We start from the raw sequence: 27,840 nt of genomic DNA, 5'->3' as shown, positions 1-27,840 counted from the left end.
AACATGGCTCTTTGTTTTTACACTCTGCAATAGTCTCAAATGGTTGCTTAGTATGGAGGAGAAGAAAAATATAGACAAGTTTAAACTTTATTTTATGTGCATAGACTGTAGTTTAATTAGAATAACCCCTTTAGGCTTAAACTCTTACTAAGTTGTTTTTACATGTCTATTTTTCCCTACCTCCAGGAATTGAACCCAGGGCCTTGTACATGCTTAGGCAAGTGCTCTATTGTGAAGCTGTATACTCTTAGTTCCTAATTGTTTTTATAATTTTTTTATTTAAAGTCTGCAGTGTGCTAGTGGCTCACAGTTACCAATCTAGCTGAGATCTGAGGATTGCAGAAAGTTCAAAGCCAGCCCAGGCAGGAAAGTTCGTGAAACTCTTACTCCATTTAACTACCAAAAAAAGCCATGAGTGGAGCTGTGGCTCAAGTGATAGAGTACTAGCCTGGAGCAAAAAAGCTCAGGGACAGTATCAAGGCCTTGAATTCAAGCACCAGGCCTTATACACACACAGTCTGAATTACCTGAGTGCCAGTGGCTCACACCTGTAATCCTAGCTGCTCAGGAGGCTGGGATTTGAGGATTACAGTTTGAAGCAGGGCTGGGCAGGAAAGTTGGTAAAATTTTTATATTTCATTAAACACACACACACAAACACACGCACACATGCATACACGCACACGCAGGGCAGGAAAGTTGGTAAAACTTTTATATCTAGTTACACACACACATACATAGACACACACACACACATACACATACACACACACACAGAGGGCAGGAAAGGTTTTTTTTTTTGTCAGTTGTGGGGCCTGGACGCTGTCCCTCAGCTCTTCAGCTCAAGGCTAGCACTCTACCACTTGAACCACAGCACCACTTCTGACTTTTTCTGCTTAAGTGGTACCGAGGAATAGAACCCAGGGCCTTGTGCATGCAAGGCAAGCACTCTACCACTGAGCCACCTTCCCAGCCAAGTTGATTAAACTTTTATATCTAGTTAAACAAACAGACACACCCAGGGTGCGCGCTCTCTCTCTCTCTCTCTCTCTCTCTCTCTTTTTCTCTTTCTCTCTCTCTCTCTCTGTCTCCCTGACACACACACACACACACACACACACACACACACACACACACACACACACACACACACACACACGCGGCTGTCAACGTGGATTAGTGGTAGAGTTCTTGCCTCTCATTCATGAAGCCCCCCGGGTTCAATTCTACTGTACCATATAAACAGAAAAAGCCAGAAGTGGCGCTGTGGCTCAAGGAGTAGAGCACTAGCCTTGAACAAAAAGAAGCTCAGAAACAGTGCCCAGCCCCTGAATTCAAGCTCTAGGACTGGCGAAAAAAAGAAAAATTCAATCTCTGAGTTCAAGACCCAGACCAGCATCAAAAATTAAAAGTCTGGATTAGTGAACAGTTTTGGTTGTCTGCTGAAAAGGAATAAAAAGGTGGAAATATTTCTCACTTTAGCAGGCTTTTAATAATTTTATTTTATTGATTTTGAAAAGTAACTGTGGTCTTCTTTTTCTAGGGTAATCACTTTGATCAATATGAAGAAGGACACTTAGAAATTGAACAAGCGTCCCTCGATAAGCCTATAGAATCGGTAAGATAAGCCTATAGAATCGGTAAGATGATCAGCGCTTTATTTTAGGTCTTAGTCAGTTAGGTAGTGATTGAGTGACACTGATGTGGATGAAGCTAAACTTATTAGTAACTGATAGAATAGTTTAGAACTATTTTCTTGCATGTCCAACAATAATCAGAGTTTATAAGGGAATCTAATATTTAATACATTGGAAAATCAGCCTAAAACAGAGAAAAGATTAAATTTTTTTTGCAAATGTAATTATGGCTTATACTAATACGATTAAGATAGTAAGTTCAAGTTTAGTATTTTGTAAATTGAATAAAGGAGTAAAATGTATTTTGATCCTTTAATACTTTTTCTGGGCAATAAATATAATCATGTATAGAAACATGTATAAAAACAGTTACTAATTTTATTTACCAGACTCCTGTGTAACATGGTAAATTTTGGTCTCTGGTGTATGAGCTGGGGATGTAGCTTAGTGGTAGAGTGCTTGCCTACCCATGTAAAAGGCCTTGGGTTTGATCCTAGCACCACAAACAAAACAGTCTGTTTTTTGTGGTTTTTTTTTTTTTTTTTTGTCAAAAGTTATTTTTATCTTATCATAGTGCATAATTTGGCACATTAATGATGTCAAGCAGTAAAACAAAGAGATCTTTTCCCTATCTGTTAATTAAAAAAAAAGCCCCCTTAAGTTTTTAATTTTGAAATACTTTTGTTTTGAAAAACCCATTGTTTTTAAATAGCTTAGTCCTTTGTCAAAATGTCTTTAAGTTTGTTATAATTGTCAGCATTTAATATTTGTGCTTAAGTGTACCTACTTTATAAGGGTTTTATTGAAGCACTGGTAAAACTTAAATGAGGAAAAGAGTCAAGAAGTCAAATTTTTGTATCAGTCAAGACAAGCCCCCCTTTTCCTTTAAGAAGCATTAGCTTCTTTTTCCTGTGGGAAATACGGCAATGTAGAGATGTAGAGTGCACAGATATTTTAGCTTTTATTTTTTAAACTGTAATATAGTAAAGGATCAACATATATTTATGTTCCTAATTAGGTTGGTGTTGTGTATGTTTGTGTGTGTGTTTAGATGTTTACAGAAATTTACACAACTTGGGGTGTTCGACATTTTTCTTCCACAGCAGTTGGCCCATATTAGCTAAGCAGCCATGATCTGGTTTGTATTGCACGGTCTGCCTTTTTTTTTTTTAATTTAAATTTCTTCTCAAGGGTTTCTTTCTCCCCACCTCCCCTTCTTATTTCTGTCCTCTGGTCCAGTGAACACTGCATATAGTACCTTCTGTCTTAATGTGCTGGCATGGTGCTAGACTTAGGCATGGCAGTATTTGATGACGCATGTGATAATGCTGCAGAGGGAGAATTCAAATCTAATATGGTGCTGAAAGTCCAGTCTTGTGTTTTGATATAAGTTTAAAATGCCAAGTCCACTTTATTAAGTTAAAATTTATTGAAGTTTGTGCCTTTTTCCATTTTGGGGGTTATTATTGCCAGGCTGAACTTTATAGTGAAACCCATAGGCATGAGCCAGTATCTTGTACTTGAAATAATTAAATTTTCCCATTTTAAGTATGTTTCTTTTTGGATCAGAGCTTAAGAACAAACTGTCAATATCAAGTCCCCAGTACCATATTATATAAGGTACATAGTTGCTTAATATTCCTATATACGTTAGAATTCTGTTGAATACTCTGATTGCCAGTAGTAGGAATTTTTTAATATGAACTTGCAGCCTACTATTTATTATTGCTATATTGAACAAAGACTTTTTATAATCTCTAAATGATAATTAACATTTTTAAAGTCTCTTTTTAGGGCCACATTGTAAGAAATTTTTGAAAACTAATTTCTGTGGCATGTGAGGGTAATGCTATATTGCCCTTACTATGTGCAAGATTTTCTACCAAATGTCATAGGGACAGTACTTGAGAAGACAGTCTGATTGGAAAGTCACTATTGAGTTATCTCAGTAAGTAATAGTAGAATACTGACATTAGGTGCTAAATAATGTTATCTTCCTCATTTAAAAAAAGCAAATGGTATAGTACTGAGCCTATATATTTAATTCTTTAATAATGTATGGCCAAAGGCTATATTACTCAATTTTTACAAGTAGTAATAAAAATTTCTTTCTGAAACACAAATATATGCATTATTTGTGATTTGGTAGTTTATGTTAAATAGAATCACAAGATAAAGCAGGATCTTATTTCTGCTACCTAATTATTCAGGAATAAAATTTAAAGTTTTAAAAGAAACTCCTATGTGATTGGCACCAAAGTAGGTAGCCTACGTTCCCTCTTTTCCTTTCCCAAAGGAAAAGTCTTTTATCACATGAAGAATGCTTAGGAAATAATAGTATATATTAAGTTATGTGGCTGGCTGGCTGTATTGAGCTGTTTTGTTCTTAGAGGGAAATGTTGCTTCTATCACAGAGTATGTCTCTGCTGAATTAAAATCTTTCTCTGCAGCAATATCTATTGAGAGGTGCTGACTGTTTTGCTACAGCATGCAACTCAAAATGGCTGGAAATATGCAGCTTTGGGAGTCTACAGATCATTGCAGGAGCTAAAGGTCTAGTCATTTTTTTTAAACAAAGGTATTCTGCAGCAGCTGATAACCATGGAAGTCTGCACAGGTTTGTGCCAAGAATATGCCTATATGAAGGGTTATTGTGAGTAGAGGATTAAGGTCTTTAATTTTGTAGTAAATTTGATGAAAACCAGGAAGATGGGAAATGAGATGCAAAAGGTAAAACAATGCATTATGCTTTTAGTGAACTTCTGAAATCCAGATTTGTTAGTGAAATGGTAACAGGCATTTTAATTTCTATAGACAATTGTTGAAAATAGTCAAAATCCTGCATTCAGAAAGTATTTAATAATTAAAAAGTTTTATTTTCCTTTATTTCAATCAACCAAATACCATTCAATGAATTTTCTGGTCAAGAATAAAATGTGCTGGGTGCCGGTGGCTCCTGCATGTAGTCCTAGTTACTCAGGAGGCTGAGATCTGAGGATCACAGTTCAAAGCCAGCCTGGGGAGGAAAGCCCATGAGACTCTTATCTCAGTGGTGCTACAGCTCTAATGGTAGAGCACCAGCCTTGGGCACAAATTGGTTCAGGGACAGTGCCCAGGTCCTGAGTTCAAGCCTCAGGACTGACAAAAAAAAAAATGTTTTATTTATTTATTTTTTTTTAAGAAAATTATGCAAGAATTGCTAGATTACACGGTTGTCTGAATTAAAGTGAAAATGTAAAGTATCCTAATTACAACAAATTGAATTTGAATTTTAAGCCATGGGTACTTAATGATACTTTAAAGTACAAACCATTATAATTATAACCTTTGTGTATTAGAATACTTGAAAAACAAAACTTTATCTAAAGCCATAGCTCATTCTAGTTTCTGTCATAGTTACCAGGATTGGCTTGTGTGATTTAGGATAAATGATCCTTTTATGACCTTTATCATAGCTTGAAAATGAGAAGCCAGATGGGAAAATGATGTTAAGTTATACACAAAAGCAAAATGCCTGCATCATAGATTTAAAATATGTTATTATAGTAATTGGAAATGCAATTACCCATCAGCCATTTGTTTTTGGTCTGCTTGACTGATTAAAATCCTGGCATAATCATTGTCAGGTTGATTGAATAGGTTTTAAAATTTAGTATGAGTTTTCAAACTCTAGTTGCTGATGTTTAGTTTGCTTTTATAGGTATTTAGAAGCATATATATAAACATATAAAAGGATTTTTGTAATGTTGTATATCTGTTTAGATCTGTGGACTCCACTAGTTCCAAACTGTAACTCTATAAGACTGCTGATTGACATTTAGCAGTGACCTTAATGTGGACTGCACAATAAACAATGTGCTTCTTGGAGCTGAATGGTGTAGCATTACTATATGGCTTTTCTCTCTAGTCTTCATTGTGTCATCTGTAGTGAGCTATAGATTTTTTTTGGGAAGTTTTACAACTGTTGCATGGGTTCACCTAGTAGCTTTTGGTTCTTGCTTATAGAGTCTCTAATACACAATCAGCAAAACTTACAATCCACTCAAGAGACTTACCATTTTTGTCACTGTTGAAAATGGGGTAAATTATATATATATATATATATATATAAATTAAATGTGGCTGTCAACTAAAAAAAAATTGTGCAGAATTAGTACTGATGGAATCACTGGTATATTTGTAGTATAGTTTTCTCTGAGATATAATATCCTATTTCCTAGTATAGAAATTGAGAGTCAGCCCCATGCAGTGAATTTTTATCTTTGTTTTGGCAGGCACTCACCATACACATTGGTGTTGTTGCCAAAATGATCCTTGTTACTGTGGGAGTATGTAGCTATACAGAGCAGAGAGAAATTTCTGGGAATATTCTCTACTTAATATTTAATAAAGTAAAAATGCTGAGAAAGGGGTGAAACAGTAACAATGAATTTAAAAAGTTGCTTGTTCTTTCAGCATATTGATAATTGCTTTAAAGATTGTCCCATTTAAAAGCTCTATTTCTTTCTCATATGACAGAGAAGCAGGTTGAAAAGGCCAACTGAGGGCTGGGAAGTTGGCTCAGTGGTAGAGTGCTTGCCTTGCATGCATGAGGCCCTGGGTTCGATTCCTCAGCACCACATATGCAGAAAAAGCCGGAAGTGGCACTGTGGCTCCAGTGGTAGAGTGCTAGCCTTGAGCTGAAGAGCTCAGGGACAGTACCCAGGTCCAGAGTTCAGGCCCCATGACCGGCAAAAAAAAAAAGAAAAGGCCAACTGAGGTGATTAGTAAAAACAAATTACATTTCTTTTAGCTTCATGGATTAACCCAAGTATAAGAATTTTTTTCCTCCCTCCCTCCCTCCCCCTCTTCTTCTCCTTTCTTTTTCCTTTCCCCTTCCCCTTCCCTTTTCCATTTCCTTTCCTGTGCTGTGGGGCTTGAACTCAGGGCCTGGGCACTGTCCCTGAGCTTCTGTGCCCAAGAATAGTGCTCTACTATGAGAGGTCACAGCTCCATTTCCATCTTTTTTAGTGGTTAATGGGAGATAGGCATCTCACAGACTTTCCTTGCCCTACCCGATTGTGAATAGTGACTCATGTATCTCAGCCTCCTAAGTAGCTAGAATTATAGATGTGAGTCACCAGCACCTGGTAAGAATTTTATTTTCAAACAAAATGCTAGTGACCATTTTGAATCTTATGCACAAAGCCTAACATTTGAGTAGATTGTTGAAATCCTATAAATGTGGAAAATAGGTTAATTGCTGCATGTATGAATAACTTCATTGAGTGAAACTCATTTATCTTACTCATTGTTTAAAGTTAAATTTTTCTTGCAATTTTTACTTGTAAATTTAAATTATAAACAGCTTACCACTATCACAATTTTGATAATTGTAGACTTTTAAAAGAGAAAAATGTAATTTTGTTGTGAGGTTATACTTTAAAAACTCAAATCCCAACTATATATTTTACTCTAGAAAAAGAAAAAGACAGATTTTTACTTTCTGTTATAGTGACTAAAATAGTAAGTAGTTACTGTTTTATTAAAAACGTTTTTTCTTGGTGTGTTTTTTTTTTTTTTTTGGGTCCGGTCATGGGGCCTGAACTCTGGGCTTGGGCGTTATCCCTCAGCTTTTCAGCTCAAGGCTAGCGCTCTACCACTTGAGCCACAGCACCATTCCGGCTTTTTTCTTTTTGCTTATGTGGTGCTGAGGAATCGAACCCAGGGCCTCTTGCATGCAAGGCAAGCACTCTACCACTGAGCCACCTTCCCAGCCCTTCTTGGTGTGTTTATATGTTGTATTTGTGCACACTACTGGTACCAGGACTTGAACTCTAGGCCTTGTACTCTCTCCTGGCTTATTTATGACCTACTTTTTTTTATCACTCGAGCCACACCTCTAGCTTTTTTTCTTTTCTCTTTCTTTCTTTCTTTCTTTCTTTCTTTCTTTCTTTCTTTCTTTCTTTCTTTCTTTCTTTCTTTCTTTCTTTCTTTCTTTCTTTCTTTCTTTCTTTCTTTCTTTCTTTCTTTCTTTTTTGTGCTGGTCATGGGCCCATTTACTCTGGACCTGGGCACTGTCCCTCAGCTCTTCAGCTCAAGGCTAGTGCTTTACCACTTGAGCCACAATGCCACTTCCGGCTTTTTCTGCTTATGTGGTGCTGAGGAATTAAACCCAGGGCCTCATGCATGCAAGGCAAGCACTCTACCACTGAGCTACCTTCTTAGCCCTGCGTTTTTTGCTTTTTAATGGAGGTAGACTTTCTGGGATTTTTCTGTCTGGTCTGACTTGGAACCTTTATCCTTAGTTCTCAGCCTCCAAAGAAACTGCTTTAAGTAGGATTATAGGCATGAGCTACTGGTGCATGGATTAATTTTTTTTTCCTAATAGTTAAAAATTTAGAATTACTTTTAGTGCTTATTGCTCTTTTCTATGACAGAAAAATTTACTAATTGGAGCTGTAAGTTACTTGTGCCAATTTACTGTTACAAATAACATCCATAGGAATTATTGGCAAAATCAAAATTCTGAAAAACTGGTAACCACGTTCCCCACTCCCTTTTTTGTTTATACTGGGACTTGAACACTGGGTCTCAGGCTGCTTTTTTTTTTTTTTTTTTGGTGTGTATGTGTCTGTCCTGATTCTGAATTCCTAGAAACCAGTCAACTGCATTTACTTTTTAGATATCAAATTCAAGAACTATTTGTTGTAGAAATGATGCAAATCCTATCTCAGAAATGAGATAGGATTTATATACTTTATGTAGGTGCTCACTATGTAAAGGGATATTAGAGATAGATGTGCTAATTTTGAACAATTCTTTTAATTTATTTTTCTTTTTTTTTGGTCAGTCGTGGGGCCTGAACTCTGGGGTTGGACACTGTCCCTGAGCTCCTCAGCTCAAGTCTAGCGCTCTACCACTTGAGCCATAGCATCACTTCCTGCTTTTTCTGCTTATGTGGTTCTGAGGAATCGAACCCAGGGCCTCATGCATGTGACGCAAGCACTCTACCACTGAGCCACCTTCCCAGCCCTCACTCTGCTTTTATGCTCACCACTTGAGCACAGCTCCAATTCCAGCTTTTTGGTAGTTAATTGTAGATAATCTCATGAACTTTCTTACTTGGGGAGGGCTTTGGACCATTGTCCTCAAATCTCAGCCTCTTGAGTAGCTAAGATTCAATAAATATGAGCCCCGGCACCCTGCTAATCCCTTGTATATTTTATTTATTTATTATTTTATTTTATGCCTGTCCTAGGACTTGAACTCAGGGCTTGGGCACTGTCCCTGAGTTTTTTGCTGAAGGCTAATGCTCTTAACACTTGAGCCACAGCTTCACTTCCAGCTTTTTTGGTAGTTAATTGGAAATATGGGTCTCATAGATTTTCTTGCCTGAGCTGGCTTTGAGCCGCAGTCCTCAAATCTCAGCCTCCTGAGTAGCTAGGATTGCAGGCATGAGCCACTGGCACCCCCTTATTTTTGACAAAGTTTTGGTCCTTTCAAGAGGTAGACATGATTGCCTTTTATTTTATTGTAAGATATTTTGGTTTGTCTTCCTTTTGTTATTACTTATCATGTTTTGCTCATTTTTTGTTGTTGTTGTTGTTTGTATCTAGTCCTGGGCTTGAAATTAGAGCCTGCATGCTGTCCCTGAGGTTTTTTTGCTCAAAGCTGATACTCTACCATTTGAGCCATAGTTCCACTTCTGGCTTTTTGGTGGTTAATTGGAGATAATAGTCTCACAGGCCAGGGGCTGGTGCCTCACACCTGTAATTCTAGCTACTAAGGATGTTGAGATCTGAGGATCCCCATTCAAAGCCAGCCCAGGCAGGAAAGCCTGTGAGACTCTTTATCTCCAGTTAACCACCAGAAAACCAGAAGTAGTGCTTTGACTCAAGTGGTAGTGCACTCACTTTGAGCAAAAGAGCTCAGGGACAGTGCCCAAGTCCCATGACTGACCCCCCCCCCCCAAAAAAAAAAAAAAGTTCTCACAGACTTTATTGCCCAAGCTGGCTTTGAACTCGTGATCCTCAGATCTCAGCCTCCCAAGTAGCTGGGATTATAGGTGTGAGACACTGGTGCCTGGCTGCCCATTGTTTTTTTGTTTTGTTTTGTTTTGTTTTTTTTGGTCCAGTCGTGGGGCCTGAACTCTGGGCCTGGGCGCTGTCCCTCAGCTCTTCAGTTCAAGGCTAGCACTCTGCCTCTTGAGCCACAGCGCCACTTCCAACTTTTTTCTTTTTGCTTATGTGGTGCTGAGGAATCGAACCCAGGGCCTCATGCATGCAAGGCAAGCACTCTACCACTGAGCCACCTTCCCAACCCCGCCCATTGTGTTTTTGATAGGAGTTTATCAAACCCTGTTTTTTTTTCTTTTTCTTTTAATTTAATTTAATTTTATTTGTGAACATACTGTACAGAGGGGTTACAATTACATGGGCAGGATAATGTGTACATTTCTTACCAAGCATTGCAGCCTCCTCCTTTGGTTTATCCTTCACATCCCTTCCCAGCCTCCCCCCTCCCCCCAATCCCAATCCTCCCCCCCCCCCCCCCCCACCGACGTTGCTGTTTTTTTTTCTTTATAGAAGAACATTAGACCTTTCTGAGGAGCTCTTTTCTACAGAAACAGGTAGTTTGAAATGATAGGAGAGGTCCAGATTTTCTTTTGGTGAGGAGAGCATGTTCTAGGAGATTTGTCTATTGTTTCTTTTGTATTTGTTTTATTCAGAAAGAGGAGTTAAAAGAGTATTAGGCTGGGCGCTGGTGGCTCATGTCTGTAATTCTAGCTACTTAGGAGGCTGCCATGAGGATCACAGTTTAAAGCCAGCCCAGGCAAGAAAGTCTGTGAGACTCTTATCTCCAGTTATCCACCAGAAAACCTTAAGTGGAATTGTAGCTCAAAGTGATAGCCTGGTAGGCACCATCCTTGAGCAAAAGAGCTCAGGGACAGCGCCTAGGCCCTAAGTTTAAGCCCCACAACTAACAAAAATAAAAAAGTATATTAAATATTCTAATAGCACCTCCAATATTTCATTTCTTGTTTGTACTAGAGGAAGTAAATTTGATTTCTTAAAATGTTTAAATCTGAAGTTTTAGAAGAGATATGCCACTGTAATTTTGTTTCATAGCTTTTTCCCCACTGAGGTGACAGTCATTCTCTTGAGTGGTTTTGTAAAAGTGGTGCTAATGTGTATACTCTAAATTTTTCTTTTTTCTTCCTTTAACATTTGCTTTTCCTTTCACTGTTGTCAGTCACAACACGCTGCTCTTGAATCTCTCAGCTGGTCTTGACTTGTGAATTTACTTATGCTTTTACTCTTCTTTAATAAGTACATTACTTGCAAGCAGTGAATTGAAAACAAGACAAAAAAACCAAAAAATAAATAAACAACCATTAGTGATTGGACAGTTTCTTACTTTGTGTTACATTTAACTGTTCTTTTGACAGCCCAGTTTTTAAAGCCAGGTTCGTATGGAAATGCTTTCACTCCACTTGCACTGCTTTTGGAAATAGCATACTGCTTCATCTGTCTGTTTATTTTAGTGCATTCATAATATAACACAGTCAGCATAATGTCTCATCTCCACTTAGCTAAAGATTGAGTTTTCTTTAAAAAAGAAAAACCATAACAAAATGGGGGGAGGGTGGCAACAATTTTTGTCAGCATTGCTTAATATCTAAAACTTTGTGTCAGATAATTGACAGCACTAGCATATAGTAAGATTAAACACTAATCAGCTACATACTCTTTAGAAGTTACCCTTGTCTTTTCTAGAGGTATGTTTAGCTGTAGAAATTATGATTCAAAATAATGATTTTATATATGAATAAGTTCGTTTTCATAGTAAGAAAATAATAGCTTCTTTTACATTTTCTGCTAACATTACTTATATTGACTTAATATGTTTTATTGTATTTTATTTTACAGTGCTAAGGATCAAACCCAAGGTCTTGCCATACTAGGGAAGTGTTTTATCACTGAGCCAGCTGTTAAGAAGTATTTTTTGTTTATTTTTGTGCTGGTCCTGGGTCTTGAACTCAAGGTCTTGGCAATGTCTCTGAGTTTTTGCTCTTAAGGCTCGCTCTCTACCTCTTGAGCCATAGCTCCACTTCTGACTTTTTTTGTGTGAGTGTTTAATTAGGGAAAAGAGTCTCATCGACTTTGCAGCCCAGGCTGGCTTGGAACTGAGATTCTCAGATCTCACTTTCTGAGTAACTGGGATTGCAGGCACAAGCCACCAGCACCTGACTAAGGTTTTTTTTTTGTTGTTGTTGTTATTGTTGTTGTTTTATGAAGGTCATGGGCTTGAACTTAGGGACTGGGCACTGTCCCTGAGCTCTTTTGCTCAAAGTTAGTGCTCTACCACTTTGAGCCACAGCACCACTTGTTGTTTTCTGGTGGTTAATTGGAGATAAGAGTTTCATGGACTTTTCTGCCCTGAGCTAGATTTGAACTTCGATCCTCAGATCTGAGCCTCCTGAGTAGAGGTAGAATTAGGTATGAGCTACCAGCACCCAACTAAAAGTCTTTTTTTTAATTCTTACAGTAATTATTGAGGGGGAGCTTTCATTGTTACATTTCCACACATGTTTATAGCATATTCCAATCAATCTTACCTCTTCTAATTATTCTCCCTTTCCTCTCCCTTCTTCCTAGATAAATTTCATCAGGTTTCATTGCCATAGCTGCAGACAATCTTATTTCCACCATATTCATCCACTTACATCCTTCTTGTTAGTCTTCTGCTAGTACCCACCCTCTGACACCTCCCTCCGCCTTTTTTTTCTTTTGTACTGGCCCTGGGGCTCAAACTCAGGGCCTGGGTGTTCCTGGGCTTCTTTCACTCAATGCTAGTGCCCTACCACTTGAGTCACAGCACCACTTCCATTTTTTTTTTTTTTGTTTTTTTTTTTCTTCTGAGTAGTTTATTGAAGTATAAGAGTCTTATGGACTTTACTACCCTGGCTAGCTTCAGACTGTGCTCCTTAGCTCTCAGCCTCCTGAGTACCTAAGATTACAGGTGTGAGCCACCAGTTCCTGGCTTTTTTTTTTTTAAATAGGTATTTATAAATAGACATGTTAATACTAGTTTAAAAGATATTTTCCCTGGCAATACAGGGAAGAAGGGAATCAACAGTACTGCTGAATTAAATTTTTGATGGATTGCACATAGCCTAGTGTTTTATAGTTGTTTCAATTATTAGAAAAATTAATTTCTAGTGATCTTTTGCACATTATATGGTAATATTAGTAGTATCTTTTGTTTATATGTGGCACTGTGGTTTGAACTCAGTGCCAGGCACTCTACAATTTGATATACTCCTCCAGCCCTTTTTGCTTTTTGTTATTTTTCAGACAGACTCTCTAGCTATTTACTTGAGCAAACCTGACATCAGAATGATCCTTCTAGTTATACACCCCATGTAGCTAGGATAATGCCACCATACTTGTTTTGTTGAAATTGGGTCTTGCTAACTTTTTGTCTTGGCCAGTGTCAAACTACCAACAGTCCTTGGGAGGCAGAGCCCTCCTAAGTAGCTAGGATTAAAGGAATAAGCCACTTCATGTGGCATTTTTGTTTTAGAAATAAAATTTTTATTATCATTTGCCTCTCTTCTGCCTTCATCCAGTAGTACTGAGATCTGAACTCAGGGCCACCTACTTGCTAGGCAGCCTGTTTTTGAGCTGGCTGTTTTTGAGATAGGGTCTTGCTTTCTGCCCAGTTGGTGCCCAGACCACATCCATCTAATTTAGGCTTTTGTCCTAGCTGTACCTCCAGCTTGTTTCATTGAGATTAAGTTTTACAGACTTTTTCTGCCCTGATTGGCCTTGAATTTGGTGCTCCTAACTTAACTCTTTTTTTTTTTTTGTCCAGTTCTGGGGCCTGAGCATCTTTTGCTCAAGGCTAGTGCTCTACCACTTGAGCTGCAGTGCCACTTCCAGCTTTTTCTGTTTTATGTAGTAGTGAGGAATTGAGCCAGGGCATCATGCATGCTAGATAAGCACTTTCCACTAAGTCACATTCCCAACCTCTAAACTTGAAATAACTAGGAATATAAGTGTGAGCCATATATATCTGGCTTGCCTCTACTTTTTGTTTTTAAAAGGTATTCTGAGAGCCAGATATAGTGGTACAGACCTATAATAGTAGCTCCACCCAATCTGAGCAAGATAACAAGACCTGGTAAATAAATAAGCAAGAAGCATAAGCCATGTGACCTACTTGGTTGCCCAGGTACTTCAGAACTGAAGGCAAGAGGATAGAATGTTTCAAGCCAGCCTGAACTCTGTCTCCAAAAAAAAAGGAGTATCTTCCTCTTTTATTGACTATACAGCCAGTTATTCAGCCCAGTTTTTATTACTTTTTTATTCATTTTTTTGTGCCAGTACTGGGGCTTGAACTCAGGGCTTTATGCTCTCTCAGCTTTTTTTTTTTGTCAGTCATGGGGCTTGAACTCTGGGCCTGAGCACTGTCCCTCAGCTCTTCAGCTCAAGGTTAGCACTCTACCACTTGAGACACAGCGCCACTTCCCGCTTTTTCTGTTTGTGTGGTGCTGAGGAATGGAACCCAGGGCCTCATGCATGTGAGGCAAGTACGCTACCACTGATCCACCTTCCCAACCCTCTCTCAGCTTTTTTGATCAAGGGTGGCATCTTACCACTTACTATAGCTCCATATTTGCTTTTTTGGTAGTTAATTGGAATTAAGAGTCTCAATTTGTTTGGATTGGCCAGGTTTAAACTGTGATCCTCAGCCTCCTGAATAAGATTATAAGCATGAGACTCAGCTCATTTTTATAGTTTACACACCATCTTACACTTGAAGAAGGAAATTGTCCCTTAACAAAACAAAATAAACATAGCATTTCATTTGCTGTCATAGAAGATAACAGTAATTATTTTTTGTCTACCACTTCTATGAACATTTTTATCATCAACTATGAAGCTGAATGAAAATTATTTTAATCTGAGATATTTGGTTTCAATGGGACATTTATGGTGTTTTTAGCTTTATAAATTGATTTTAGATACGAGGTTATTTCCAGATGGTGATACTAGATTAATGCTACAGTTGTAGATAAGGCCTTGTGCATACTAAGCATTTACCACTCAGCCTTCAGTGTTTTTCTTTGGATTAGTATCATTTTTAAATTAATTAATTAATTTATTACCAGTACTGGAGCTTGAACTCAAGGACTTAAAACTCTTGAATGCTTTTTTTTTGCTCAAGGCTGACACTCTACCCCTTGAGTCCTATCTCCACTGCTGGCTTTTTACTGGCTAATTGAAGATGAGTTTCTCAGGCTTTTTCTGCCCTGGCTGGCTTCAAATCAGGATCCTCAGATCTCAGCTTCCTGAGTAGCTAGGATTATAGGCTTGAGTCATGGGTGTTACGCTAGTACTTAATTTTTTTTTGTACATTTAGTGGTTATTTTAGCTTTGACTTGCTACTTCACAATAATTGTAAAAAGTAGAGAATTGAACAAAGGGTTGCAGAAATTTTTTAAATTTCTTGATCCTTTATACAAAAGCTGACATTTAATTGTTATTTCTGGTGTTCTACATTGATATAACTTTTTTAGTATGCTTCTAGGAAGATGAGACATTATGTATGTTGATTTTTCCCCCCTACATGCACTAATGGTTCTTTACTGTTAACTTATTGCTAGGCCTGTTTCATTCTAACATCTTAGCATTTTTGTTAGACTACATGTTGAAATGCATCACTCAGTCTGTGCTTGAGCTCATTTTATTTTTATGTTTAATCAATTTAATTTCTTGTTTTACTAACCTCACTGTTTTTCAGTTTAATATTGGCTGCATGCTAGTTAAATATTTATATTACATATATATTTATTTATTTAAAAACCCAATCAAGTCTAGCCTGGATTTTGCTGATTGTTTTCTCATTTCTAGTGGTGGGGCAGTCTTGCACTTACTACTTTGTATCCTGAAAGCCTGACACATAAAATAACAAAACACAATGTAGATTTTCCTTTTTTTTTTTTAACTTAAAGTGGTGCTGTCTAGGTGGTGGATATGATTGTATAAGTACCTTGATTTTATGCTTTTTAATGTTAGTGTTAAATTTCATGAATGTATTCTTCCCCCTTTTCCTATCCTAATTTGCTCCTTTTTAAAGTGTTATATAGAAAAGTTGCCCAGCACACTATCAGAAAGGACCCTTATCCCATATGTTCTTCTCATATAAAATACTAGCATTTCTTTTTACATTAATGGCCTTTTTATTGGGGGCACATTTACCCTATTATTAGCACTCTTTGCATGCATATACGTAGAATTATCTCTTGCTCATCACCTGTTTAAATGTCACTAGGAAGGGAAGAATATATTATTGGAATATTTTTGGTTTGTCTCTCTGTTCTGTCTGTCAGGATAATATTGGACACCGGTTACTCCAGAAACATGGGTGGAAGCTGGGCCAGGGATTGGGAAAATCTCTTCAGGGTAAGTTTTTTAAATTTACCAAAAAAAAGAAAAGAAAAGAAAATGTTTTTGATGTAAATCTTGTACGTGAATTTGTTTTGTTTATAAAAATTATTTGGGTTTATCCCTCTTCTCCCCCCTCCTTCGATTGTAACTGTTTTAGATTGCTGTTTAGCCTCCATATTTGCCAATAATTTGCAACCTTAAGCTGCTGTGTCATTAGAACCTGCAGGTCAACATACTGTGTGTAGCTCTACTTGTTTGAATTTGTGTGTGCTGTAGTGAGTGATGATTGAGTAAAGTTAAGTGCATTATCAGGGTGTATTCTTTATTCATTGTGACTTGTGTTATTTGTAAAAGTCAGGGACAGTGGCAATCTTGTATTTCCTACCTACTTGGGAAGTGAAGAGTGTGGATTGTGGTTCAAGACTAGCTTAGGTGTAAAAGTTTATGAAACCATCTTTTTTTTTTTTTTTTTGGGTTGGTCGTGGGGCTTGAACTCTGGGCCTGGGTGCTGTCCCTCAGCTCTTCAGCTCAAGGCTAGCGCTGTACCACTTGAGCCACAGTGCCACTTCCAGTTTTCTGGTTGTTTATTAGAGACAAGAGTCTCACAGACTTTTCTTCCCCGGGCTGGCTTTGAACTGTGATCCTCAGATCTCAGCTTCCTGAGTAGCTAGGATTACAGGTCTGATCCACTGGTGCCTAGCATCTTCCCCTGGAGTAATATTCCAGACTTTTATCTTTTTTTTTTTTTTTTTTTTTTGGGTCCAGTCATGGGGCCTGAACTTTGGGCCTGGGTGCTGTCCCTCAGCTCTTCAGCTCAAGGCTAGCGCTCTACCACTTGAGCCACAGCGCCACTTCCAGCTTTTTTCTTTTTGCTTATGTGGGGCTGAGGAATTGAACCCAGGGCCTCATGCATGCAAGGCAAGCGCTCTACCACTGAGCAACCTTCCCAGCCCAAATACTGGTATACTTTTTTTTTTTTTTGTCAGTTGTGGGGCTTGAACTCTAGGCCTAAGCGCTGTCCCTCAGCTTTTCAGCTCAAGGCGAGCGAGAGCTCTACCGCTTGAGTTACAGCACCACTTTCAGACTTTTAGAGTAGTTATTTGTTGGTGATGATTTTAAACTCTGCTGACCCAGGAAAAGAAGCTGGTGGGTAATTTAGGACCCAGACTCATCCAGGATAATCTCATCTCTAAATTCCCTCCCTCCTTCCCTCTCTCCCTCTCTCCCCTCCTTCCTTCCTTCCTTTTTGGGCCAGGCCTGGGTCTTGAACTCTGGGTCTGAGCATTGTCCCTGAGCTCCTTTTGCCTCAAGACTATGCTCTACCACTTAAGCCATAGTGCCACTTCCATGACTTAAACTTTATGTTGTACTCATTTTATTTTTCTCTTTTCCTTTTCCCCTCCCTTCCTCCCTCCCTCCCTTCCCTCCTCTCATTCTTTCTCTCTCTTACTCGCCTTCTTTTCCTTTTTACTTTCCTTTCCTTTCCCCTTTCCCCTTTTTCCTTTTCCCCTTCCCCCTTTCCCCTTTTTCCTTTCCCCTTCTCTCTTTTCCCTTCCTCCTTCTCCCTTTTCCCTTCCCCCTTTCCCCACTTCCCCTTTTTCCCCTTTCCCTTTCCCTTTCCCCCTTTCCCCCTTCCCCCTTTCCCCCTTTTCCCTTTCCCCTTCCCCCTTCCCCCTTCTTCCTTCCCCCTTTCTCCTTTCCCTTTTCCCTTCCCCTTCCTTTTTTTGCCCAGTCTGGCCTGGAAGAGATCTTACCAATCTCAGCTTCTCATATAGCTGGATGATAGGTGTGCTCATCTATGGGTTGAGAAGGGCAGTCTCACAAACTTTTCTCCCAGGACCAATCTTTATTTTGTGCTTGCCCTGGGACTTGACCTCAGATCTTGGGTATTGTCCCTGAGCTTTTTTGCTCAGGATTAGCACTCTACTACTTGAGCCACATCTCTACTTCTGGGTTTTGGGTGGTTAATTGGAGACAAGAATCTCCTCTGATCTCAGCCTCCTGGGTAACTAGTATTACAGGAGTGAACCAAGGACATCCAACTTCTGTTTTTTTTTCTTTTACTTAAACTATTTGGATAAAAGCAAAATACTAACACTTTTGGGTTTTTTGTTGTTGTTTTTGTTTCTTGTGGTACTGTGATTTGTACTTGGCGCCTTGCACTTTTCTAGCCAAGTGTTCTACTACTGAGTCACAACCCCTTACTCTTCTAGCTTTAGTTTTGTTTTGTTTTTTGTCAGTTGTGAGACCTGAACTCTGGGCCTGAGCACTGTCCCTCAGCTCTTCAGCTCAAGGCTAGTGCTCTACCATTTGAGCCACAGTGCCACTTCTGGCTTTTTCTGCTTATGTGGTGCTGAGGAATCGAACCCATGGCCCCATGCATGCAAGGCAAGCACTCTAACACTGAGCCACCTTCCCAGCCCGTTTTAGTTATTTTTTAGGTAAGAGCTTGTGCTTTTTGCCTGGGACAGCATCAGACAGTGATCCTCCTACCTATGCCTCTTACATAGCAAGACTTACAGTTTATGAACCACCATGCCTGGGTGTTGAGAATGGGGGTCTTGCCAACTTTACCCTGGCTAGCCTAGAACTAAGATTCTCCCTATATTTCCTTCCTAAGTAAATGGGATTGGAGGTGTACACTATGACATTGTGTCTTGATTCTGAGTTCCTAGAAACCAATCAACTGCATTTACTTTTTAGACATCAAATTCAAGAACTATTTGTTGTAGAAATAATGCAAATCCTATCTCAGAAACGAAGGGAGTCGTTGTACTTTATGTAGGTGCTCCCTATATAAAGGGATGTTAGAGATAGATGTGCTAATTTTGAACAATTCTTTTTTTTTTTTTTTTGGTCTGGTTGTGGGGCCTGAACTCTGGGCCTGGACTCTCTCCCTCAGCGCTTCAGCTCAAGGCTAGCGCTCTACCACTTGAGCCACAGCGCCACTTCTGGCTTTTTTCATTTATTTATTTATTTATTGTAAAGATACTATACAGAGGGTTACAGTTACATGAGTGAGGTAACGAGTACACTTCCTCTTGAACATTGTTACCCCCTCCATTGTTTTCCCTCTACCATCCCCTCCCTCCCTACCTTCCCTGAGGTTCTTTTTTTTTTTTTTTTTTTATTGTGATTAAGTGATTACATAATTTATATGGTGCTGAGGAATCAAACCCAGGGCCTCATGCATGCAAGGCAAGCACTCTACTACTGAGTCACTTCCCAGCCCCTGAACAATTCTTTTAATTTCTTCTTTTTTTTTTTTGTCAGTCGTGGGACCTGGAACTCTGGGCCTGGGCGCTCTCCCTCAGCTCTTCAGCTCAAGGCTCTACCACTTGAGCCACAGTGCCACTTCCAGCTTTTTCTGCTTATGTGGTGCTGAGGAATCGAACGTAGGACCTTATGCATGCAAGGCAAGCACTTTACCACTGAGCCACCTTTCCAGCCCAATTATTTTAATTTTGGAAATAGATCTTTGGTTTTAATGTAAAAGTCTAATCAAGTATTAAGAACAAGATGATAGGAAATGAAATAGATGTTTCAATCATTAATAGTTTTATTTTTGCTGGCCGCCAGTGGCTCATGCCTGTAATCATAGCTACTCAAGAGGCTGAGATCTGAGGATTTCGGTTCAAAGCCAGGCCGGGCAAGAAAGTCCGTGAGACTCTAATCTCCAATAAACCATCAGAAAAACTGGAAGTGGCGCTGTGGCTCAAGTAGTTGAGCACTAGCCTTGAACTGAAGAACTGAGGGACAGCACCAGGCCCAGAGTTCAAGCCCCACAATCGGAAAAAAAAAAGTTTTATTTTTGCCAGTCATGGTGGTGGTGTATGTCTGTAATCTCAGCACTTGGGAGGTAGAAGATTGTGAATTTCAAGCTAGCCCGGTCAGGCACCGATGGCTCACACCTGTAATCCTAGCTACTCAGGAGGGTGAGATCTGAGGATCGTAAGTCAAAGCCAGTCCAGGCCGGAAAGGCCATGAGACTCTTCTTTCTAATAAAAACCACCAGAAAACCAGAAGCAGTGCTGTGGCTCAAGTAGTATAGTGCTCGCCTTGAGCTGAAGAACTGAGGGACAGCGCTCAGGCCCAGAATTCAAGCCCCATGGCTAACAACAACAAAAAAAGCTAGCCTAGACTACTTGGCAAGACCTGTTTCAACAAACAAATGACAAACCTTTGCTTTTTATATTGTTGACTTTGAACTTTGAGCCATCCTCTGGATCTCAGCCTTATGAATAGCTAAGATTACAGGCATGAGCCACCAATTTGTTGTCCTGTTTTAAATACTACAGTGCCTTTTTCCCTCATTAAAAGATGTATTTTCAAAAACACATTAATGATAAAGTTTCCTTTGTAAGTAATTTTATCTGCTGGGCACTGAGGGCTCACACCTGTAATCCTAATTACTTAGGAGGCTGAGATCTGAGGATCATAGTTCAAAGCCAGCTGGGGCAGGAAAGTTTGTGAGACTCTTATCTCCAATTAACCAACAGAAAACTAGAAGTGGAGCTGTGGCTCAAAATGGTTGAGTGCCTTGAGCAAAAAGAGCTCAGGGACAGCATATAGGACCTGAGTTAAAGCCTCATGAAAAAAAATAAATATATTTTTTGATGTGTCAGACTCAATATTGTGCAGATATTTTGCTGGTCTCTCTCACATAGCTATTTTTTTTTTTAATTTTTTTAAATTTTTTTTTTTGGGTCCGGTCGTGGGGCCTGAACTCTGGGTCTGGGCGCTGTCCCTCAGCTCTTCAGCTCAGCACTTGAGCCACAGCGCCACTTCCAGCTTTTTTCTTTTTGCTTATGTGGTGCTGAGGAATCAAACCCAGGGCCTCATGCATGGAAGACAAGCACTCTACCACTGAGCCACCTTCCCAGCCCCAAACATTAAATTTTTTTTAGCCTACCTATATCCCAACACTCCCTATGGAGGTAGGAAGAATTGTGACCAGGCCAGTTTGGACTTTCTTAGATGGTCCAGGCCAGCATAAACTATGCAGTGAAAACCTATCTCAAAAAAAAATTTTTTTCCCCCCAAGTCACATAAGTTTTTGTTGGGTTGTGGGGCTTGAACTCTGGGCCTGGACACTGTCACTGAGCTCTTCAACTCAAGGCAAGCACTCTATCATGTGAGCCACATGCTATTTCTGGTTTTCTGGTGGTTAATTGGAAATAAGAGTCTCATGGACTTTCCTGCCCAGGCTGGTTTTGAACTGTAATTCTCAGATCTCAGTCTTCTGAGTAGCTAGAATTACAGGCATATGAGCCACAGGCACCAGGCTTAATGCAGATTTCTTGTCATTGGATAAGTTGGTGAATAGGGCATGTAGATTCTGGAATGAAGATTTCCCTCTCCTCCCCTCTCCCCTCTCCCTTCTCCCCCCTCCCCATTTTTAGGTCTCTGTGTTGTAAAAACCATAAACAGGAATGCTTCTGTTTATTTTTATTTATTTTTTTGGTGCTGGTCCTGGGGCTTGAACACAAGGCCTTGGTGATGTCCTGAGCTTTATTTGCTCAAGGCTCTATCACTTGAGCCACAGCTCTACTTCTGGCTTTTTAGTGGTTAATTAGAGGTAAGAGTCTGAAGGATTTTCTCTCCTAGGTTGGTTTTTGGGGTCTGGTCATGGGGCCTGAACTCTGGGCCTGGGCGCTGTCCCTCAGCTCTTCAGCTCAAGGCTAGCACTCTACCACTTGAGCCACAGCGCCACTTCCGGCTTTTTTTTTTTGCTTATGTGGTGCTGAGAATCGAACCCAGGGCCTCATGCATGCAAGGCAAGCGCTCTACCACTGAGCCACCTTCTCAGCCCCCTGGTTTTTGAACTGCAATCCTCGTATCTCAGGCTCCTGAGTAGAATTATAGGAATGAGCCACTGGTGTCCTCCCTTCCTCTCTCCCTCCCTTCCTCCCTAGGCCCTCCCTCCCTCCTTTCTTTTTTTCTCTCTCTCTTTCTTTCTTTCTTTCGTGGGGTTTGGGCACTATCCCTGCGCTCTTCAGCTCAAGGCGAGCACTCTACTGCTTGAGCCACAGCGCCACTTCCGGTTTTCTAGTGGTTTATTGGAGATAAGAATCTCACGAACTTTCCTGTCTGGGCTGGCTTTGAACCGTGATCCTCAGATCTCAGCCTCCTGAGGAGCTAGGATTACAGGCATGAGCCACCAGTGTCCGGCGCTTCTTTCTTATTACTGTCTTATTTCTCAGAATTGACAATAGTAGTAGCTAATACATGTTACATGTTTTAGATTGTGGATGTTAAGATTTATGCTGTTAATATTGTATGTATTTTTAGTTTTTGTGTTTGTTTCCCACGTTGGGAGATTCAACTCAGAGTCTTTTACATCTAGTCAGGTGCTCTACCACTTACAATATGCCCCTAGCCAGTCATCCTGTTTTTATTTATTATTATTATTATTATTATTGGACATGGGGCTTGAATTCTGGGCCTGGGTGCTGTCCCTCAGCTCTTCAGCTCAAGGCTAGTGCTCTTACCACTTGAGCCTCAGCACCACTTATGGTTTTCTAGTGGTTTATTATAAGAGTCTCATAGACTTTTCTGCCCAGGCTGGCTTTGAACTGTGATCCTCAGATCTCAGGTCCTGAAGAGCTAGGATTGCAGGCTTAAGTCACTAGCACCCAACTTTTTATTTTTGAGACAAAATCTTGACCTTTGTCTAGTTTGGCTTCAAACTCAGGATCTTCCTGCTTCCACATATTGAATAGCTGGGATTATAGACATGAACCATCACATCTGGCTTCTGTTTTGGGGCTTCTAAATCTCCAATTTTGGTGTCAATTACACCAGTTTTGAGCTCATTAGTTATATCTACTTCTGAGTTTTTCAGTTTTTAAAAAGAACCTCAGTAAGAGCCAGATTGGTTGTATATGCCTGAAATTCCAGCTACTTTGAAAGCTGAGGTGGAGAGTAAGATTAAGGTTCTAAGCCAGCTCAGGCCAATGTTAGTGAGACCATATCTGGGAAACAAACTAAAAAATGAAAAAGAAGTGGTAGAGAGCTTGCATGAGGTTCAGAGTTCAATCCTTTTAAGACCGAGGGTGGGAGGAGAGACTCATTACGGCAACAATGCTGTTGAAGACAACTGGGTAACAACCTGTGGATAAAAGGAATTTGGTCCCTGAAATAGAGCCAGAAGAATAAAAGACTAAATGGAGGGGCTGGGAAGGTGGCTCAGTGGTAGAGTGCTTGCCTTGCATGCTTGGGGTCCTGGGTTCGATTCCTTAGCACCACATAAGCAGAGAAAGCTGGAAGTGGTGCTGTGGCTCAAGTGGTAGAGCGCTAGCCTTGAGCTGAAGAGCAACAAAAATAAATAAATACATAAAATAGACTAAATGGAAAAAATGAAGTCATAAATTGTTAGACTGAACAATGGGAGAATTATTATTATTTTCTAGGGCCAAGGATTAAATCTAGGTACCTATACAAGCACTATACCTTGCTACCTTGCTATTCTACCTTTGAGCTACATCTCTAGCTAAAAGATTATTATTATTATTATTAGTTGGTTGTAGGGCTTGAACTCTGGGCCTGGGCACTGTCCCTGAGCCTCTTGGTGCTCAAAGACTCGCACTCTACCACTTCAGCCACACTCCACGTCCGTCTATGAAAATATTCTTAACCCTGTCATAATAAGAGCTGTGGCTGTTAAACTATGAGATACCACTTTTGACTTGGATTGGGAAATGTTAAAAAGTAATTAGTCAGATGTTCATGATCCACACCTATAGTTCTAATTACTCAGGTGGCTAAGAGCAAGAGAATTATTGTTTGAAGCCAGCCCAAGAAGAAAAATCTGCTAGATTCCCATCTCCAAAATAACCAGCAAAAAGTCAGGGGCTTTTGGCTCATTCTTCTAATCCAAGCTACTTAGGTTGAGATCTTGAGGACTGATGTTTGAAGCCAGTCCAGTCAGACCAACCAAGACTTTTGTCTCCAATTAGCCTCCCCTTCCCCTCAAAAAAAATCAGAAGTGAAGTTGTAGATCAAGTGAACAAACACCAGCTATAAGCAAAGAAAGCCTAGTGAGAGAATGAGGCCCTGAGTACAAGCCCCAGCAGACACATACCAGCAGAAAGCCAGGATGGAGGCATGTCTCAAATAGTAGAGCAAGAAAGTGCAAGTCCCTGAATTCCAGCCCCAACACTACCACATACATATAGATAAACAGTTGCTTACATCGTAACAGTGAGAATATATAAGTAGGGAAAAACACTACACTGAGAAAATTGCTTGGAGATTAAAATGTATATATTTTTGTTAATTGGAATACATTGTAAACAAGGGTAGAAAAATAACAATGAAATCTCCCTTGTAAAGTAGTATATGAGTTTTTGTTGTTGTTGTTGTTTTAAGCCTATATCTTGCCCACTGCCTGTGACTTGTACCTGTAATCCTAGCTACTCAGGAGGCTAAGATCTGAGGATCTTGGTTCAAAGCCAGCCTGGATAAGAAAGTCTGTGATAACCCTCATCTCCAGTTAACCCCCCAAAAGCCTAAAGTGGAGCTGTAAACTAGGTGGTAAAGCTCTAGCCTGAGCAAATATGCTCAGTGATTGCCTGGTTCTGATGGCTCACGCTTGTAATCCTAGTTACTTAGAAGGCTGAGATTTGAGGATTGGGTTTGAAGCCAGCTCAGGCAGGAAAGACTGTGAGACTCTTATATCCAATAAACTACTTTGAAGAAGTTGGAAATAGTGCCGTGGCGCAAGTGGTAGAGCACTAGCCTTGAGCACAGAGAGGCTCAGGGACAGCACCAGGTCCTGAGTGAAGGGTCTCACACATCCATCCCAGGGGTCCACCCAGAGGCAGGCAGGCAGGCAGGCAGAGAAGAAAGATTATTATAAGGTTTATTAGAGGAGCCATATTTCCCCCAAGAGGGAGCACATGGCCTCCATCACCATCCAGGTAGCTGGAGAGGGTCTGAGGCGGATGGGAGCCCAGGTGTATCTGGGTGGAGAGACAGAGGGACCATCTGTATGGTGGGAACTCCAGGGATGGGAGGGGCTTAGGTCTGGGTGGAGGACTTAAAGGTGAGCTTAATACTAACACAGAGTTCAAACCCCAGGACCAGCAAAAAAAAAACAAACCCAAAAAACAAAATGCTCAGTACCGAGGCCCTGAGTTTCAGCCTCTTGACTAGCAGAAAAAGAAAGAAAAAAACCAAAACAACTTTTTTAGTAATTCTATTTATAATTATCCTGAACTTACCTCTTGTATTTTGCAAAATAATGTATGATTTATGTTAATTTATTTTATCACTATTTGTAGCAATAAATTGGGAATTATATTTCATTTAGAGTTTTCATATTTTAATAAAGCTAAAATCAAGATACCTTTTTTTGGGGGGGAGGCGGTCAGGTCGTGGGGCCTAAACTCTGGGCCTGGGCGCTGTCCCTTAGCTCTTCAGCTCAAGGCTAGTGCTCTACCACTTAGGCCACAGTGCCACTTCCGCCTTTTTTCTTTTTGCTTATGTGGTGCTGAGGAATTGAACCCAGGGCCTCGTGCATGCAAGGCAAGTGCTCTACCACTGAGCCACCTTCCCAGCCCCCAAGATACCTTTTTTAAATAGTACAATAGTTACAGTTGACAGCCCTTTAATTTCTTTCTTTGTGGCTCATAAAATAATGTTTTATGGTTATTGATACTCATTTATAGAATCCTAAAGTAGTGCAGATGAAAACTGCATCTTATATACTTAATATGTATAGAACCACTTTGAAGATAAATTAATAGAAAAGATACAGAACAGTATGTAGTATGTACATTATCTGCAACATTTGTGCTAAATGATACATATATAAATGTAAATGTATTTCCTTCCCCCCCCCCCCCCCCCCCCCCCCAGTTCTGGGCTTGAACTCAGCCTGGGCACTGTCCTTGAGCTTCATTTACTCAAGGGTAGCACTCTACCACTTAAGCTATAGCACTACTTGTAGCTTTTCCTGTTTAAGTGGTACTGAGGAATTGAACCCAGGACTTCATTGCACGTGAGCAAGCACTCTGCCACTAAGCCAGATTTCCAGCTCCTTTTTACTTCCTTTTCTTTTTTTGTGTGTGTGTGTGGGGTCCAGTCATGGGGCTTGAACTCTGGGCCTGGGCTCTGTCCCTTAGCTCTTCAGCTCAAAGCTGGTGCTCTACCACTTGAACGACAGCGCCACTTCTGGCTTTTTTCTTTTTGCTTATGTGGTGCTGAGGAATCGAACCCAGGGCCTCATGCATGCAAGGCAAGCGCTCTACCACCAAGCCACCTTCCCAGCCCTGTACTTCCTTTTCTAAAATAGAGAAATCAGGCTTTCTGTGTGAAAACTTATGTGGGAATTGATTACCCATTATTGTATTGTTTTGTATTTATTTTGTACTGGTCCTGGGTATTGTCCCCAAGATTTAGTGCTCAAGGCTAGCATTTTACCACTTAGACCCACAATTTCCCTTCTGGCTTTTGGTGGCTAATTGAAGATCAGAGTCTCTTAGATTTTTCCTGCTCAGGCTGGCTTCACATTGCAATCCCAGATCTCAGACTCCTGAGTAGCTAGGATTACAGGTGTGAGTGATCAGAATTAGGCTTGTGGAGCTTATTTTTGCCTAAGGTTACCACTTGATCTACAGCTCCACTTCTGATTTTTTGGTCTTTAATTGGAGATGCTAGCCTCACAGACTTTCATGCCTGGGCTGCCTTTGAACTATGGTTATGCTGCTCAGATCTCAGCCTCCTGATTTGGTAGCAGGAAAGTCTGTGAGGCCCTTACCTCCAATTAATCACCAGAAAACCATAAATGGTACTGTGGCTCAAAGTTGTAAAGCACTAGGCTTTAAAAAAAGGGACAGAGCCCAGGCCCAGTGTTCAGCAAATCAAAAGTTTTTAGCCCAGCACTAACAAAAGAAAAGAGAATTAGGTTTAAAACCTAGCAAGGAACTGGGTTCCAGTGGCTCACACTTGTAATCCTAGCTACGCAGGTGGCTGAGATTTGAGGATCACTCCCTGTGAGACTCCTATCTCCAATTAACCACTGAAAAACTGATAGTGAAGCTACTGGCTCAAAGTGGTAGAGTACTATCCTTGAACAAAGAGCTGAGGGACAGCATCCAGGTCCTGAGTTCAAGCCCCACGACCAACAACCAAAAAATAAAACAACAACAACAAAAAAACACCCAGCAAGGTTTATGATATTTGCCTATAGTTATTTGGGAAGTTGAGGAAGGGGATTACTTGAACCCAGCTTAACTTCAACATCGTGGACCTCATCTCTAAAAAGAGGGTTAAAAAAAAAGAAAAGAAAAAAAGCTCTTTATTGGAAGTGGTACTGTGGCTCCAGTGGTATAGGCTCACCTTGAACTGAAGAGCTCAGGGTCAGTGCCCAGACCCAGAGTTCAAGCCCCATGACTAACAAAAAAAAAAAAAGGTAAAAGTTTAAAAAGTAGAAAAAAATTGGTAGCTTAGGCTTCAGTATTTTTTCCTGATTACTAAATAATTTTAAAAAATTATTTTAAATAGGGTGTCACTATCTAGCCCAGTTTAGCTTGTCAAACTGATGATCTTCTGCCTCTGCCTCTTAAATTTGGGGGTTACATTCGTACATATTTGTGTATGTGTGCATGCAGTCGCTGTATGTGTGTTTGTGTGTGTATGTGTGTTCTGTGCTAGTAGTGAGGCTAGAATTCAGAGCCTGATCACTATCCCTTAGCTTTATTGTTCCACGATGGCATTAAATACACAATTGATCTTTCTCCCTCCCCTCCCTTCCCTTCTCC

General features: G+C 40.1%; 1 protein-coding gene across 4 annotated transcripts in view; it reads left to right on the top strand.

Moving 5' to 3' along the window:
- The window catches only part of Gpatch8 (G-patch domain containing 8), an 80,061-nt gene that overhangs the window by 6,584 nt on the left and 45,637 nt on the right, over positions 1-27,840 (top strand). For 2 of the 4 annotated variants that reach the window (XM_042670920.1, XM_042670927.1), the window contains exons 1-3: positions 1,552-1,618; positions 11,068-11,085; positions 16,018-16,090. Coding sequence is in view for 1 of the 4 variants with exons in the window: in XM_042670912.1 (XP_042526846.1) it covers positions 1,544-1,618; positions 16,018-16,090 (148 nt within the window). In the remaining 3 variants the exon portion in view is untranslated. Of the gene's footprint in view, positions 1-1,543; positions 1,619-11,067; positions 11,086-16,017; positions 16,091-27,840 lie in introns of those variants that run through there. The other 2 variants (XM_042670912.1, XM_042670937.1) reach the window with 2 other exon arrangements.

Source organism: Dipodomys spectabilis, unplaced genomic scaffold (assembly GCF_019054845.1).
Source record: "Dipodomys spectabilis isolate Male_0828 unplaced genomic scaffold, ASM1905484v1 ptg000018l, whole genome shotgun sequence".
NCBI lineage: Eukaryota > Metazoa > Chordata > Mammalia > Rodentia > Heteromyidae > Dipodomys > Dipodomys spectabilis.
The sequence above is the reverse complement of the archived record's forward strand: the minus strand, read 5'-3'. Positions and strand labels throughout refer to the sequence as shown.